Source organism: Crocuta crocuta, unplaced genomic scaffold (genome assembly GCF_008692635.1).
Source record: "Crocuta crocuta isolate KB4526 unplaced genomic scaffold, BGI_CrCroc_1.0 scaffold13, whole genome shotgun sequence".
NCBI lineage: Eukaryota > Metazoa > Chordata > Mammalia > Carnivora > Hyaenidae > Crocuta > Crocuta crocuta.
The window spans coordinates 9,020,790-9,037,177 of record NW_027530007.1 but is presented as its reverse complement, the minus strand read 5'-3'; the positions used below and the strand labels follow the sequence as shown (position 1 = coordinate 9,037,177).

General features: G+C 52.8%; 1 protein-coding gene across 1 annotated transcript; it reads right to left on the bottom strand.

Annotated features, from left to right (window-relative positions):
• Positions 1-14: 14 nt before the first annotated feature.
• On the bottom strand, positions 15-3,864 carry PERM1 (PPARGC1 and ESRR induced regulator, muscle 1). The gene is made up of 3 exons (XM_077763952.1): positions 1,722-3,864; positions 1,027-1,152; positions 15-815 (listed from the first exon to the last, which is right to left on the bottom strand). Exons 1-3 carry the CDS (start codon positions 3,712-3,714, stop codon positions 706-708), a joined length of 2,229 nt encoding a protein of 742 aa, XP_077620078.1. The 5' UTR covers positions 3,715-3,864; the 3' UTR covers positions 15-705.
• Positions 3,865-16,388: the final 12,524 nt, after the last annotated feature.

Genomic DNA, 16,388 nt, shown 5'->3' with positions numbered 1-16,388 from the left:
CCNAGGCCCCCCCCCCCCGGCTGGGGCTGACCCCCGGAGGCCCCTATGGGTCCCTGCTCACTGGCGTAGGCAGGAGCCGAGAAGCCCTTGGCCACAAGCCCCTGGGGTTCAGGGGTCAAAGAGGCCTCAGAGGTTTTCACTACACCAGCCCACTTGTCAACAGGGCAGATCGTCTCTGGGACACCCCCCTCCACCTGAAGGCCACCCAGTATCCTCACCCTCACCCGCTGCCCGGATTCCCAGCTGGGGCCTTGCTGCCGCACTGACACCTTCCAGTCCCCAGCACCGTGTCCGCTTCTCACCCAGCGAGCCACATAAAGTAGAGGACGCCCAGTTACATTGATTTCAGATAAGCCACACATAATTTGGTACAATCTCAAATACTGCATGTCTGAAAGGCAAGTTTCGCTGGACACCCTAGGTTTTTATTTGCTACTCTGGCCACCTTACTAACCAGCTCCTTGCTCAGCCCTACCCACCCAGCCTTCCAGAATCTCCCTCCTTCCAGGTGTGGAGCACACCCTTGGCCTCAGCCACTGGCTAGACCTTTGGGTGGAATCCAAGGGAGCCAGGACCAAGGACACTGGCTCCTTCCCAGACGCCACAGAACACAGGGATCAAAGGGCAAGACCTGAGGGCAGCACCTCGTCCTGAGCCCCTGTGGCCGTTTCTTTGTCCTCTGTCTTCCCGGACCAAGCCTGGGTCCTACGAGCTGGGGCTGCGGCTGCGGCTGCGGCTGCGGCTGCAGCGCCCCTGCCCCACCTGCCGGCGGAAGTAGTGGATGGCGGAGATGGTACCGATATTGGCCAACAAGACTGCAAGAGAAGCACAAGGGGGCCTCCTGAGTGCTGGCCCATCCTGGCCTGGTCACCACCTTCTGTCCACATGACCTGGCCCTCGAAGGGCAGGAGGAGGCCAACAGGACAAGGGGTGGGCCAGCAACGGAAGAGCAAGTCAGGGGAGAAACCTGCGCCTCCCCGCGCACCCCTCATCCCTGCCCACTCCCCCCTCCCCGGGCCCCCAAACCTGTTTTCCAGGCGTCTGGGGCGTGCAGATCTGATGTTCTCACGGCCCAGGTGGCAAAGGCTACGAACACCAGGCACATGTCATCCTGGCTGAAGGCAAATGAGGTGAGAGGGCCTCGGGGCTCTCCTAGGAAAAAGAGGCATTGCTCTGTGCTCCGGCTCCACTCAGGCCGGTCTGTCCCAGGCGTGCTGTCTGAGTCACATCTCCCCTACAGTACCCTGTCCCAAGACACAGGGTAGTGTGTGGCACCGGTGAGTCAAGCTCACGTGAGCAGGTTTGCGTCTGGAGTACCACTTCCTGGTTTGTAAAATATCTTGCAGGGGGAGTGTGAGACAAAGTCTATTGAGGGCCTGACCTAGCAGGCAGCAAGGCCCGAGCGTGAGCTGTCCCAGCGTCTACTATGCTAGAGGCTGGGGGCAGGGCACTGCTGTCATCTGGGCCCGAATACAGAATGATGGTCAGTGCAGAGACAAGTTCTTGAGTGGCTGTGGTGTCTGGCCTAGCCCACCCCACCTGGACCGTGTCCTGGGATGGCCAGGAGCTAGTCCATCCCTCCCAGATCATCCCTAAGGCCCCACTACTGGCTCATGACTCGGGGTCCTAGCCCGCCCCTCCCTAACAGCCCTCCTGGCTGAACTCCCTGGACAGTATGTTCCCAGGACCTGGACGGCCCATGGGTCCCAAGCAACACTCACCTGCTTGCCGGACTGCCAGACTGAGCTGCTCTGCTGTGACTGGGCTAGGCTCTGGTGAGGTTCCAGGCCCCGCTCCCCAGGGGACCAGCCGGGGGGGCTCTGTGGCCTGCAGCTGGAGAAGGGCAGCCAGGTCTAGCATGCCCCCTGATGCGTCCTCCCCAAGGAAGTGTTCATAGGCCTCAGGGATGGAGATGGGCACAGGGTCTCCAGGTGGGCAGGCTGGCACAGGCTCAGCTTGGGGGGGTTGGGCCACAGACTGGCCCCCCCAGTGCCCTGACCTCTGGGCTCGGCAGTCCTGGAAGAAGAACTCGCACGTGTCCGGCCACTGTACTTCGCAGGCCTGGTCAGCTTCTGCCGCCTCCACTGCATCTTCATCCTCCTCCTCAATAGTGTCGCAAAAAAAGAACTCGTAGGCCTCTGGGAGGGTCACTGCAAAGCTGCTCCTGGGCCTAGGCCCCACCGAGGCGGAGGGGGTAGGGGGAGGCAGGTGTTTGAGGATCCGAGGCTGGGGAGACCGGGGCCCCACCGCTGTGGCATCCCAGCCTCCAGGCCCCCCTCGGCCCCCGGCTGCTGCCCTGGGAGGTGAGGGCCGGGCTGTGGCTGGTGAGGGTGGGCCTGAGGTCTCTCCCAGACCTGGCTCCTCAGGGCCTGGCACAGCCATGGAAAATCGCACTTTCTTCTTCTTGGGTGCTCGAACAGAGCCTAGTGGGGGCTCCCCTGAGCGACGGCCAGGGGCACCTGCTGAAGGCTCCTCTCTGGGCTTCTCTTGGTGTCCTGGAGACACAACAGAGCTCAAACACAGCTTGGCCACTGGGGCAACCTCCACCTCCACCAAGTCGGGCCTGGCCTGGGGGATGGGAGCAGGTGCAGACACACCTACATCAGATTGGGCCTTGGAAACAAGCTGAGGCAGAGCAAGTGTAGATGAGTCCATCTCTGGCTTAACCACTGGGTCCAGCACAGGTAGGTCCATGTCCAGTCTACATTTGGAGGCAGGTGTAGACAGAGGTGTGTCAGGTTGAAGCTTGGAGGTGAGTGTAGACAGAGCCACATCTGACTTAGCTATTGAGATATCTGGATGAGTCTCCTGGGCAGGTGTGGACACGGTGTGTGGCTCAGCTCTGGGGGTCATTCTGAGTAGGTCTGTACCTTGCTCATTCGTAGGGACTGGTGTAGACAGATCCAAATCTGTTTCTTGCCTGGTCATCTGCACAGGGGCTCCTACAGACTCTGGACTCAGTTCATTCTGCCTGGTTTCTGCTGTCCGCTCTGCTGTTCCAGCTGAGAGATCCTTCCCCCTGGACCCAGACAGACCAAGGCCCTCCTTGGGCCTGACCTCAGCAAGCAACAGGGAACCCAGCTGGGTGGGAGCAGAGCCTGGGGTACTCGAGCACCTGCCCCCCCTGGCTCCAGCAGCGTGCCTCTTCTTTCGGCCAGGGCTGCGTGGCGGCGCTCCAGGACTGCCAGGGGGCCTCTGGGGAGCAGTGGTGCAGCCAGGAGACTCGGGGCTCTGAGGAGGCTCCCCAGGGGGACTAGGGCCAGGGTCCCGGGGGGCTGGCCCCTGCAGAAGCCTCTGCATCTCGTCTCCGGAAGACACCGGCCCTAGGAGCGATGAGCTCTGCTCTAGAGAGGCGGTGTCGGATTGGAGGGACAGCAAAGCTCCTGACTGTGCGGACGTGCTGGGCATCGGCTGATCAGCCTCCAGGGCCAAGACAGGCTCAAGCCCAAACCTGCTGACCAGCGGCCGGGTAGCTGCCTTGTCCTCCTTCTTGAAACCAGGCCAGCCCCTCCCCCCAGGAGCCGGCTGCCCCTCGAGAAGGGGTGGAGGCCCAGAGGGACTGTGGCCACTGCTGTCCCCTCGGTCAATGTCACTGGACAAGAGCTCATCCCCAGAGGCCAGGCTGGCCTGCGGGAGGCCACACTCTTCAGTTGCAGCTGAAAACTCAGCCCAGTCCTGGTCACTCAGCTGGATGCTATACTGGAAATTTTCCATTTCAGGTCAGGAAAGGCACTTGAGCAGCAGAGCCTGAGGCCAGGTGGGATCTTCACAGGCACAGGTCCTGGGCACAGGCCAGCACACGCTGCCACTACCCTGCCCAGTCCCTGGGGTGCCCCCCACCTCCTTGGCTTGGGGGCCAGCACTCCATCTATGTCCTGCAAGAGAGCAGAAGAGGGAATCCCGAGGGAAGCTGAGCGCTGTCAAACCTGACCTCTCCTCCAAGTTACAAAACCCGCAGCTCCCACTTTCCGTATTTCCAAACTGACCCCAGATAATAACTGTGTAATGACATATTGTTACATTCTGAAAATCAAATATGGTTTAGATTAGTGAAGTACATCAAGAAAATAGGATTCCTTGCGTTTGAATTTTTGTCCCCGGAAGTGGTTTTCTTCACATCTTGGAGTATTTTCTATTCACCTAGGTCAGCTTCACCTCCTCCAGCTTTCCTTCAGAGTTGTGGGCACCAAGGTAAACTTCATACAGCAAAACCCATTTCAAAGATCACTCGCTGGGAGTCAGTTCACCTGGGGGATGGTCAGCCCTGGTCTGTCCCCACGTGCCTCAGGTGGCAGCTGGCCATGGAGGAGGGGTGGCAGTGTCCAGCAAGTGACCAGCCTTTGGTAATGACCTTCCACTAGCCTTGACTGGGACAGGCTTCTGGGCTTCCCCTGAGTTCAAGGTCACACTAGTGCTGGCCAGAGGCCACTCGGAGGTCATCAGGGAGCATCTGGCTCTGTCTCCTGCCTAGGCAGGAGGTCACAGAAATGAGCCTCCTAACTCCCTCTGGACTCTAGAGCCATCCTCAAGGTCTGTGCCCCTCACCCAGTCCTGCCTAGCTGGCAGAGACCCCTCCTCTGCCTCATCTCTGTGAACAAAGGTGACCCTAACTGCTTGAGAGCCCCTAGTGTCCCAGCCTCCTGTGGGAGGTGCTCTTTGGCCTTTGGTCAGCCACCACTGCCCCCAGGAAGGTAGGAGGTCGCTCTGGTCAGGCCAGTGCTAAGATGAAGATGCCGTGAGACCAGACCTTCCTGACCCACTGAAATGTCCCCCTCTCTGGCCCTTGGGGAAGTCCCTCCAGGGCTGTCTGACTTTCAGACTTCTTGGGGTGGGAATGAGGGACTGCAGTGTCATACCTGGGACCCCGTGGCCAGCCAGGGCAGTGGAGCTGGATGTCTGAGCTGCCTGTCCCAGAGCGGCATGGCGCTGGGCTCACTGCACAGGCCCCGCCCCCGCTACCAAAAATACCCCATCCCTGTGGTCACATGTCTCCTGCCAGCCGTCAAGGTCCAGGCCACAAATAGATGGCATTTGAGGGGCCTCCAGCTATGTGAGGGACACCTTCCTGGTCAGGTCAGATGCTGGCCAGGGAATGCTGACCTGCAATCAGTCCTGCACGGGCCTCCTTTTTCCCAAGCTGAAGGCCACTCTGCACTCCATCTCTTGGCCCAGGCTGACTCTTCCTCTTAAAGTGGTCCCACCTGCTATGAAACCTCCAGCCCTCTGCTCGCATCTCTGCCCCCCACCTCCCACCAGCCCAGTCCTGTCTGGGTCTTAGGGCTTTACCCTGTCGTCTGTGTGGAGTAGAGAGGGTTACTGAGTGATCAGTGGGAAATGACCTTTCCAGAATGTTCCTAGAGATAGATCCTTTGGAAGAGGGCCGCTGCTGACTGGGGGTGGAATAGTGGAGCAAAGCTCACTCCTCTGGTCTCAAGAGGCTACTGGCCCCTTCCCTGGAAGCACTGTGGAGCCTGCTGGTGGGGGTAAAGGGGCAGTGGGGTCACCGGGGCTCTTGGTAGTCAGCACCCCAAACGGGGATGGGCTTTGGGCCTCTAGAGAGGGTTGGGAGGGTTCAGAGGACGAAAGTGGGTTACTCTCCACCAGCATGTCTCCTGACCTAGACTCCTGTAGATGGGCCCAAGAAGGAGGAGGCAGAGCAGAGTCTACTCCTTCTAGAAAGGGGGCCTGGTGCTGCTACCCCCAAGCACACCAGTCACTGAATAGGCAGGCAGGGGTAACAGTGCCTCGGAGATGGGCCTCCAGAGTAACACCTCCTAGGCCTGGCCTCCCTGAGCAATCTTCCCAAAACTTATCTGTCCTGGCGGGGGCACAGAGAAGATCCTGTTTTCATAACTGGGCTTGGCGAGGCGCAGAGAGTGACTTGTGCGTGACCACACAGCTAGCAAACGGCAGAGTTGGGCCCCAAAGGCCTTCGCTGTGCTCCAGGCCATCCTGACCTCGGCGCTGATATTGCCCATCCCCACACGGGTCACTGTAACACACACTTTTGGCTTCCAGGCTATAAGGGATATGAAGAGGCAGTAAGGGAGTCAGACAGCAAACATCTAAACAAACAGGTAGAGGAGATCATTTCCGACAGCAACATAACATAAAAGATGAAGTACGATGGAGAGAAGGGGGCCTTGGCGGGGCTGGAGCTTCTCTGAGGAAAGGGCCTTGGACTAGACGGGCTTTGAGGGCCTGAGGGACAAGATTCAGTGGGTGGGAGACAGAGAGGCCGGGGCTGTGAGGGTGCTGGCGGAGGAAGCAGCTTCACGCAGGATGAACAAGGCTGGGGCGCTTCGATTCCCAGCAAACTGGTCAATATATGAGGCGCACAGGAAGGGCACAAACGGTGAGGGAGCAGCTGTGGAGACGCGCCCCTGCCTGTTGGGCTCTGCTGCCCGGCCACCGTGTGCCGGCAAGCCTGGCCCGGAGTGAACTTTATATCAGGGCAGTTGTACTGTAAGAACCTTTCCGCATCTGTGTAAAAAGAAGAACTAGTTTCCTTCTTGCACTGTTCTCCTGTGAGTCTCCTGTACTACCTCTGCTTCTCGGACACCAGCCAGGTGTCCTACAGGTTAACTCAATTCTGACACCGTCTACCTGGAGGCAGCCTCAGATTCCACAGGCGAAAGGCTCAGTCCCACAAGACTGCCCCCTTTCAGATTTCAGTCACAAGTAGTGGGTCCCCAGGTTACCCACAACTTCCTCCAACTTGGCTACAAACCAATTTCCCATGACCCTTCCCCCTTGGATTTGGTTAATTTATCAGAGCGGCTCACGGAAGTCAGGGAAACAGTTACTTATGTTTACCGGTTTATTGTATGAGGGTATGATAAAGGGTACAGATGAGCCGCCGGATTGCAAGAGCTTTGTGGGGTGAATTATGTGGGAAGGGCATGGAGGGGCCATATCCTGCCCCTCTCCCCGCACCTGCCCGTGTTCAGCAACCTGGAAGTTCTCTGAACCCCATACTATGGGGCTTTTACGGAGGATTCCTCACACAGGCATGATGGGTCGTTAACTCCAACTCTGGCCCTTCTCCCCTCTCTGGGAGAGGGGGTGCTGGGGCTGAAATTTCCAAGCTTCTAATTACGGCTGGTCTTTCTGGTGAGAATCCCTATCCAAGATCCCACCCGGAGTTGGCTCATTAGAACAGAAGATGGTCTTGGCGCTTTTAGCACTTAAGAATCAACAAGCGTTTCAGTAGCTCTGGGCCAGGAACTGGGGGGCAGAAACAAATGTGAATTTTCTAGTCTCAAGTCTGCCTCCTTGGAGCCTCAACATGGTTTGGAGTCAGGCGCCTCGGGGGCTGCGCTGGTCAGTTTCACCAACAGTGGGCTCATCTCTGCCTCAGGTTTCTGTGGATGGAGATTCGGGTTGTTTCCACTTGGCAGCTGCAAACATCCCAGAGCTTTGGGGCAGACGGTGTGCTTGTTCAGCGTCAGAAGCCACTGCCCAAGGGCTTCCCGAGTGGCTGTGTCTCTGCTCAGGTGGTCTCTGTGTGCACACCCTCACGGACCACTGTCTTTGTCACTCGGTGCTCGGGAGGCTCCACGGTGGTGCCACCCTGCCACTTAATTCACATTCCCTTTGGCCAGTGGCCTTCCTTTTTCCATGAGGGTGTGTCTTCCAGGTGCTTCTGCTGCTTTCATACGCCTTTTCCTCATTGATTTGTAGGACTGTGCATTCGGATGAGAATTCCTCACGGATGTCTTTATTATCAATATCTTTCCCTCAGTCCCACCTGCTCATCTCTTAACAGTGCCTTTTGGTAATCAGAAGTTTTAAATTTTAATACAGTCCAAGTTATCAACAACTTCCTTTATGTTATCAGCTTTTCTCTTCTTTTAAGGAACTCTTTGCCTGCCCCAAAGTCAGAACGATTTCATAAAGATATCCTTGCACATTTTTTAAAAGCTTCATTGTTTCACCTTTCAAACTGTACCTGCAACCCACCTGGTATTGATGGGAGGTCCTGCCACACTTTTTTGTTTCCATGTGGGCACCTAGTTGCCCCAGTGCCATGGCAACGCTCGGTTGGCACACATGTGTGGGTTTATCTGTCTAAGGGGCAAGGCAGCACACAAACACATGGGGTTGGACCCCCAAAAGGTGAGGAGGCTTAGAGGGTTTGGGACAGGGGCTTTTTAACCATTGCCCTGGCTGCCCTGGGAGAGGCAGGGAGGCCAGCTCTGAGACTGTGGGGAAGGAGCAGGGGACTGGGGTGAGGCCATGTGAGGGCTGAGCTCTATTCTGAGGCTCCCCTTTCCGCTCTCTCCCACCCAATTTTGGAGGACCTTGTTGTTGGGGGGGGGGGCAGCAGACGGATGTTGGGTGTAGGATGAGGAAACCAGGCAGAGCTCTCCGCAGTGGATGTTAAGTTTTGGTGGAGGCCCGGGCCAGGGGGAACTAGTGGATGGNGGGGCACAGTCCCAAGCAGGGAGAGGGAAGTAGAGAAGGTGGCCTGCTGTACCCACAGTGACCACCTGGGGGCACCAGAGCTCCACTGGAAGCAGACAGAGAGCAGCCCTTCCGGCCTTTGCCCGTGTCTCGGGGGATGGACACTTACCGGATGCTGGGCTCCCTTTCCTGAAGCCATAGAGCCCGCTTTGAGCCCTTGAACTGAGACAGTAAGCAGTAGAAAGTAAGAGCCAATTTTCAATGAGTAGCCAAGAAGTCTTCTTTTTTCTTTTTAAAAAATTTTTATTTTAAGTAGACTCCACTCCCAACGTGGGGCTTGAACTCACGAGGCTGAGATCCTGAGATCACGATTCATATGCTTTACCAAATGAGCCAGCCAGGCACCCCACATGCCAAGCAGTCTTATACAAATTATGAGCTTTTAACTTTTTAAAAAATAGTTTTATTGAGGTATAATTTACATACAATAAACTGCACATATTTGAGTATAAAATTTGCTAAGTTTTGACATTTGTGGTGCCCAGGAAGCCATAGCATAATCCAGAGAGTAAACATGCCCATCACCCCCGAAGGTTCCTATGCCCTTGGTGACACCTCCTTTCCCTGCTCCCAAGGTAATCATCAGTCTGCGTCTGGTAACTATAGTTAGGTGACATTGTCCAGAACTATTATGCTAAGAGAAATGTCAGTCAGAGAAAGCCAAATATATGATTTCACTCATATGTGGAATTTAAGAAACAAAACATGAAGGAAGGCAAAAAACAAGATAAAAACAGAGACGGAGGCAAACCATACGAGACTCTTAAACACAGAGAACAGACCGAGGGTTGCTGGAGGGGTTTTGAGTTGGGGGATGGGCTAAACGGGTGATGGGTACTAAGGGGGACACTTGTTGGAATGAGCATGGAGTGTTATATGTAAGTGATGAATCACTAAATTCTAATTCCTGAAATCATTATTACACTATATGTTAACTAACTTGGATAAAAAAAAACAAAAACAAAAACGAATTGTGCTTGAACCATAAAACAAAAAATAAATTTAAAAAAGAAAATACCGGGGCGCCGGGGTGGTTCAGTCGGTTGAGTGGCCGACTTCAGCTCAGGTCATGATCTCACAGTTCGTGGGTTCGAGCTCTGTGCTGACAGCTCAGAGCCTGGAACCTGCTTCACATTCTGTGCCTCCCTCTCTCTCTGACCCTCCCCTGGTCACACTTTGTGTCTCTCTTTCTCAAAAATAAATAAACATTAAAAAAATTTTTTAAAGTAAATAAAAGAAAAAACCAAATAAATAAATAATAAATTAAAATGGCTGCATTTTACATTCTTATCAACGTAAAAGTGTTCTAATTTCTCCACAGGTTTGCTAACACCTCCATCTGTACCTTAAAATTTTTTTTAATTTAATTTTATTATTTTTTAAAGCAATCTCAGGATGCCTGGGTGGCTCAGTCAGTTAAGCGTCTGATTTCAGTGCAGGTCATGATTTCATAGTTCGTGAGTTGGAGCCCCGCATCAGGCTCTGTGCTGACAGCTCAGAGCCTGGAGCCTGCTTCAGATTCTGTGTCTCCTTCTGTCTCTGCTCCTCCCCTGCTCACGCGCTCTCTCTCTCTCTCTCTCTCTCTCTCTCTCAAAAATTAACGTTTAAAAAAAATGAATAAATAAATAATAAAGTAATCTCTATACTCAGTGTGGGGTTTGCACTCATGACACTGAGATCAAGAGTCACACGTTCTACTGACTGAGCCAGCCAGGCGCCCCTCTGTCTTTTTTTTTTTTTTTTTTTTTTTGAGAGAGAGACAAAGTACCAGTGAGGGAGAGTGGCAGAGGGTGCAAGAGAGAATCTTAAGCAGGCTCAGAGCTCAGCGTGAAGCGCAGTGCAGGGCTCAATCTTAGGACCCTGGGGTCATAACCTGAGCTGAAATCAAGAGTCAGACGTTCAACCAACCGAGCCACCCAGATGCCCCTTTTTAATTATATCTATCCTAGTGGGTGTGAAGTGGTATCTCATTGTGGTTTTGATTTAAATTTCCATGATGGCTATGATGTCGAGTGACTTTTCAGGTACTTATTGGCCAATTATATATCTTTGGAGAAATGCTTGTTCAGATTTTTTACCCATTGTTTTAGTTGGGTTGTCTTTTTATTACTGAGTTGAAAGTTATATATTTTAAATATATATAATACCTATTAATATATAACACATTTATATATTAAAGCATGTTTTGCAATGTTTTTCTCCTATGTCTTTCACTTTTTTTGGATAATGTCTATTGAGGCACAAGTTTTATTTTTCACAAAGTTCAATGTGTCTTTTTTCTTTTGTCCCTTAACACTTTCAGTATCATACCTAAAAAGGCTTTGTCTAAGGTCCTTCATCACCCAAGATAATTTTCTTCTAAAAATTTTATAAAAGTTGTAGCCCTTACATTTATGCGTAGTATCTGCTTTGAGTTAATTTCTGTGTATGGTGTGAAAAGGGGTGATGGGCACGGAGGAGGGCACTTGGTGGGATGAGCACTGGGTGTTATATGGAAACCAACTTGACAATAAACTATGAAGGGAAAAAAAATCACTAATGACATCATTAAAAAGTAAATAAATAAAATGACGAGTGAGAAATCTCCAAATACAAGACTAAACAAAACAAAACAAGACAAAAAAATAAAATATCTATCTTGTACCCTGCAACCTTGCTTAATTCATGCGTTAGTTTTAATAGTTTTCTTACTGAATTTCCTTGGATTTTTTGCATATATGGTCATGTCATTTGAGGCGCCCCTGGATGGCTCAGTCAGTTAAGCGTCCGACTTCGGCTCAGGTCATGATCTCACGGTTTGTGGGTTTGAGCCCCGCGTCGGGCTCTGTACTGACAGCTCAGGGCCTGGACCCTGGTTTGGATTCTGTATCTCTGACCCTCCCCTGCTCACGCTGTCTCTCTCTCTCTCTCTCAGAAATAAATAAAACATTGAAAAAAAAATTTTAAAGGTCATGTCATTTGAACATAGGCAGTTTTACTTCTTCCTTTCCAATATGGGTGACTTTTGTCATTTCCTTGCATAATTGGCGTAGCTGGGACTCCTTGCGCTGACGGACAGTAGTGACAAGAACAGACATTTTTGCTTTGTCCCTGTGTTGCGGCAGTTTGATTATGTGGCTCCTTATCGTAGTTTTCTTCAAATTTCTTGGGCTCGAGTTTCATTGAGCTTTGAGGATCTGTGGGTTTATAGTTTACATCAAGATTGGAAAAATTCCAGTCATTATTTCCTTCAGTGGTTTTTTTGTTTTGTTTTGTGTTTTGCTTTTGTTTTTTTCCCTCTTCCTTCTCCTTCTGGGACTCCAATTACATGTATATTAAGCCACTTCAAGTTGTCCCACAGCTAACTAATGTGCTTGTCTCGTCTCTGCTTCTTTTCTACTTTTTAAGTCTCTGTTTTACTTTGAATAGTTTTTATTGGTATGCCTGCAGTTTACCAGTATTTTCCTCCTCAGTGTCTAATCTGCCATCACACCCATGTCTAGAAGCTCAGTGGGTTTCTATGAAGGTCTCTCACACCTTCAATCTTTGCTGTAACATATGAAGCATGACTGTAATGACCATTTTATTTTATTTTATTTTTTAATGTTTCATTTATTTCTAGGAGAGAGAGAGAGAGAGAGATAGCGTGAGCAGGGGAGGGTCAGAGAGAGAGGGAGTCACAGACCGAAACAGGCTCCAGGCTCTGAGCTGGCAGTCAGCACAGAGCCCGACGCGGGGCTCGAACCCACGAACCGCGAGATCATGACCTAAGCGAAAGTCGGACGCTTAACCGACTAAGCCACCCAGGCGCCCCTGTAATGACCATTTTAATGTCCTTGTCTACTGTTTCTATTTCTGGGTTACTTCAATTGACCGATTTTTCTCCTATCATGGGTCATATTTTCCTGCTTCTTTGTATGCCTGGTAATTTTTTACTGGCTGCCAGACATCATGAATATTAATGTGTTGGGTGCTGGATATTTCTGTGTTCCAATATTCCTGGGCTTTGTTTGGAGCTTTGTCCGGAGACAGCTCGATCCCCTGGGGTCTTGTTCATAAACCTTGTGAGAAGCAGCACTCACTGTAAGGCTAATTATCCCTCACTACTGGCACAAGTCCTTCTGAATACTCTCCTGTGTGCCCTATGAATTATGGGCTTTTCCAATCTGGCTAGAGATGAGCCTGTGTAAACTCCGAGGATTCTTCTCCCTAATCACCTCTGGTGGTTCCTTCCATGGCCTCAAGGAGTTTCCTCCCAGCACGATCCAGTCAGCCTTCTGGGAGACCCTTGGCAACCCTCTGGAGTTCTGCCTCTGGCTTCCTTCTCCTTGCTGCTACTCTGTCCCAGAATTCTAGCCAGTGGGCTCCCCACCCCCACCGCGTCAGCTCTGCCTCCTTGACTCGGGAAGGCTGCTACGCTCCGCCTAACTTCCCCTCCCTGCAGTCAAGGCCTGAACACTGTCTTCTGACAGTCAGTTGGGGCAATACAGGGCTCACTTCAATTGTTTCCCACTTCTCAGGGACCCTCGTCTTTCAAGCCTACAATTTCATATATTTTGTTCAGTTTTTAGTTGTTTCAGGCAAGAAAGTAAATCTGGTCCTGCTACTCCATCTATGCTGGAAGCAGCTGTCATTATGCAGATTATTTATTTTACTTAATCCCTCAACCACACAGCACTACCGATAGGTGTTGTTACTAATCTTATTTTACATTTGAGATTCTGTAACTTGCCCACAGCAGTGACAGCAGAAATAAAACTCAATATCAATCTGTGCCTGAAGCCTTCCCTGAACCACTGACAAGACCTTGAGGGGGTACCCAACGTGGGTGCTCCACCCAGAGACTGTGGGTCCAGGATGCATGTCTGTGGCCTTCCTAAACACAGAGCACACTGAAGGAAGTTCAAGGACATAGGAGACAAGGTCTGAATCTGTGTGTCAAAGTGGGAAAGGCCTTGGCCGCCTCTGAGGGGGTCTCTACCTCTGTACCCACCTCGGTCTCTATCTCTGACCATGGGACTGTGTGTCTCTGGTGCTGCGTGCCTGTCCTCACCTGTCCGCCCCAGGGGAGCCCCGTTCTGGGCAAGACACCGTCTGGAAGCCCGGAGGCAGGTGCCGCTCCAGGAGCAGTGGGTAACTGCTTCCCTCCCCCTCCCTTCTCCAAACCTCCCCCGACACCACATCGCAGGCCTGAGGGGACTGTGCCCCCCAGACTCCAGTGGGTGGTGGCCCAGAAACCCACAACCCGGTTACCACGTGCACACGCAGCTGCAGCCACTGGCCGTGTAGTCACAGCTGCCAGCTCCAAGCACTTTTAGGGACTGGAACGTTCTGACACTGTTTCATTCATTTCATACAACCCTCCCATGCTCCAGACTGGGGTGGCCCAGACATTCCCCAGGGGCCTGGGGTTCACACTGGGCATGCAGTTCTCCCCACCCAGCAAGAAGCTGCCTTGCTGCATTTGGGGAAAAGGTCGGATTTGCCGGTGGGATGGAGCCCTGCGTCAAGCTCTCCACTGACAGCATGGAGTCTGAGATTCTCCCCCTCCCTCTGCTCCTCCCCCCTCCTCTCTCTCTCACAATAAATGAACATTAAAAACAATAAGCAGGGCAAGGGGGGCTGGCGGGACTGTGAGCGTGGGGAGAGGTAGAGCTGGAGAAGCCTTCTTCTCCACCAGCTCTGGCTGGGACAAGCAGCTGCAGGGAGGTTCCCCCTCCAGGCCCACTACGTAGGATGTTCCTGCCCGCTCAGGTGTGTGAACCTCCCTTACATTAAGCTCAGGGCTTGATGAGGACCAAGCCCAGGGCTTCAAGCATCCAACACTGACCTTCTACTCCTCGCTGAGCCCCTAGCTCTCCACATAGACACTGGGACTCCTCGCTGACAGTGGAGGTCCAGGAAGTGAGCCCAAAGCCACCAGGTAGGTGGGTGTCAGGTTGGACACCAGGTGGAGACACCTCTGAGGCAGCAGCAGCCAGATGCTTTTTGATAACCATGGTTACCAAGCTGCCAAAAGAGTTGATGCACCCCACCCAGGAGAAACGCAGTGTGGCCCGAGAGCGTCGCCACGTCCGTGCTCTGGGTGGCAGGGCGAGCTGCCCATCCAGGGTGCTGCATACTGTGGCTCTCAGCATGAAGCATCTCTCATCTGTTGGAAATCCCCAACGCCATGCTCTGACTCCGGTGCCCTGTCAGTTACCGCCACAGACATGATCCCAAGCCTCTCCCGGATCCCTCAGGGATGGGCCCGGACTGTGGCTGGTCAGCACCATGCAGGGCCCTGGAGCTGTCGCTGCACCCATCCGCTTGGGGCTTGCTAGGAAACTGCTTCCAGATTAAAGTCAGAGTGATCAAAGGCAGGATCAATCCACCCTCTGCTTATGACCACAGCTGTAGGGACTATTTCTGGGGTTACTCTCACCAAAAGTCCAGTCCTCACTCCCACCCAACCTTTTCCACAATTCCATTGTCAGGAAGGCAGGTGGAGGTGACTACAGTTGTTTATTGCTATTATTTATTTTACATACAACTTATTGTTATTTATTGCCACATAACAAATTATAGTAGCTTAAAATGACAAACATTTACTGTGTCACACAGTTTCTGAGAGACAGGAATCCAGGAGCTGCCCAGCTGGGTGGTTCTGGCTCAGGATCTTTCATTAAGTTGTTGTCAAGATGTTGACAGTGGCTGGGAACTCACCTGAAGGNCATGACCTAAGCGAAAGTCGGACGCCTAACCGACTAAGCCACCCAGGCGCCCCTGGAGAATCTACTTCTAAACTCACTCTCACTCAGGTCCACACTGTGTTGGCCTCTCCATAGTAGGCTAGCTGGCCTCCCCCAGAGTGAATAACAGACAGACAGACAGAGAACAAGAGGTACGTGCAGCCTAACCTTAAAGAGACATCGCATCACTTCCACAGGGCCTTATCGGTCACATTCACAAGGCTACAAACCAGGAGGGGACCGCTGGTGGCCTTCCAGGAACCTGTCGACTCCAAGGCCTTTTTCTTTGACTATGAGACGTCCCAGGATGAAGACTGTCACCAGGGCTCTTGGGAGCAGACACAGCAGCCAGACACAGCTGTGGGGGCTTCCAGCTCCGCTTTCTCCTCTGCAAAGGAGCAGGTCCTGGAGTCAGGGCGAGGGAGAGCTTGCTGGCTGATGGCAGGCGGCTTCTGGGGCCTGGAGACAATCAGCGGGGCCACTGGAGCTTTGGTGTGCGAGCTGAGGCCTCACTTCTCACAAATCAGGGCTCCAAACAGCCCAGCCCCTCCCCTACTCTGAATTTCCAACTGACCGAAGTTTTGTGGGCCTATTCTTCTGTCACCATAGGGACTGATTCTTTGTTCAAATTCCAAAAACCTGTGATTTGCTGTCATTGATTGGCATCCCAGCCCTGGCCCCACAGGCAGATGGGGCCCAGACAAACAGGGCGCCCACACCCACAGAGGCAAGCAATTCTGCTGACCGTGCACACGAATTCAGCATACGTTTACTGACCCTCGGTCCTTTCCAGGAACTGGGCTAGAAGGAAATACAGATACTGAATGAGACTCTGCCTGCCTATGGAGGGGAACTGACCAGCAGGACTTCCAGCCTCCCTCTCCCCAGGAAGGGAGGACCTGATTGCTTCCCCACTCCTGCCATATTGGCCCGGCCAGGAGAAGGTGCTTCATCTATTATTCAGCAGGAAGTGTCTGCAAGACAAATACTGAAATATAAATAGCTGGGCAGGTGCGCAGGAAGTTGGAGTCACTGAGGCCTTGTAGTTACTGTGGGAGGGGTCCACTGGACTGGGCTGGTGTCCAGGCTGGGCGTGGGGAGGGGCGGATTCCCTCCACTGCTGGAGGTGAGGGTGCTCTCTAAAAACCAGGTGCCCTCGGCTGCTGAGGAGGGGCAGCCTGGGGAGGGGGCCAGCTTCAGCCTGGCCTGTGC

Coding starts and splice junctions, on each gene's coding strand:
- PERM1 (XM_077763952.1), bottom strand. CDS start 3,714: ATGGAAAATTTCCAGTATAGCATCCAGCTGAGTGACCAGGACTGGGCT. Junction 1,153..1,721: donor TCTGGCAGTCCGGCAAGCAG/GTGAGTGTTGCT, acceptor TCTTTTTCCTAG/GAGAGCCCCGAGGCCCTCTC. Junction 816..1,026: donor CCCAGACGCCTGGAAAACAG/GTTTGGGGGCCC, acceptor CTTCTCTTGCAG/TCTTGTTGGCCAATATCGGT.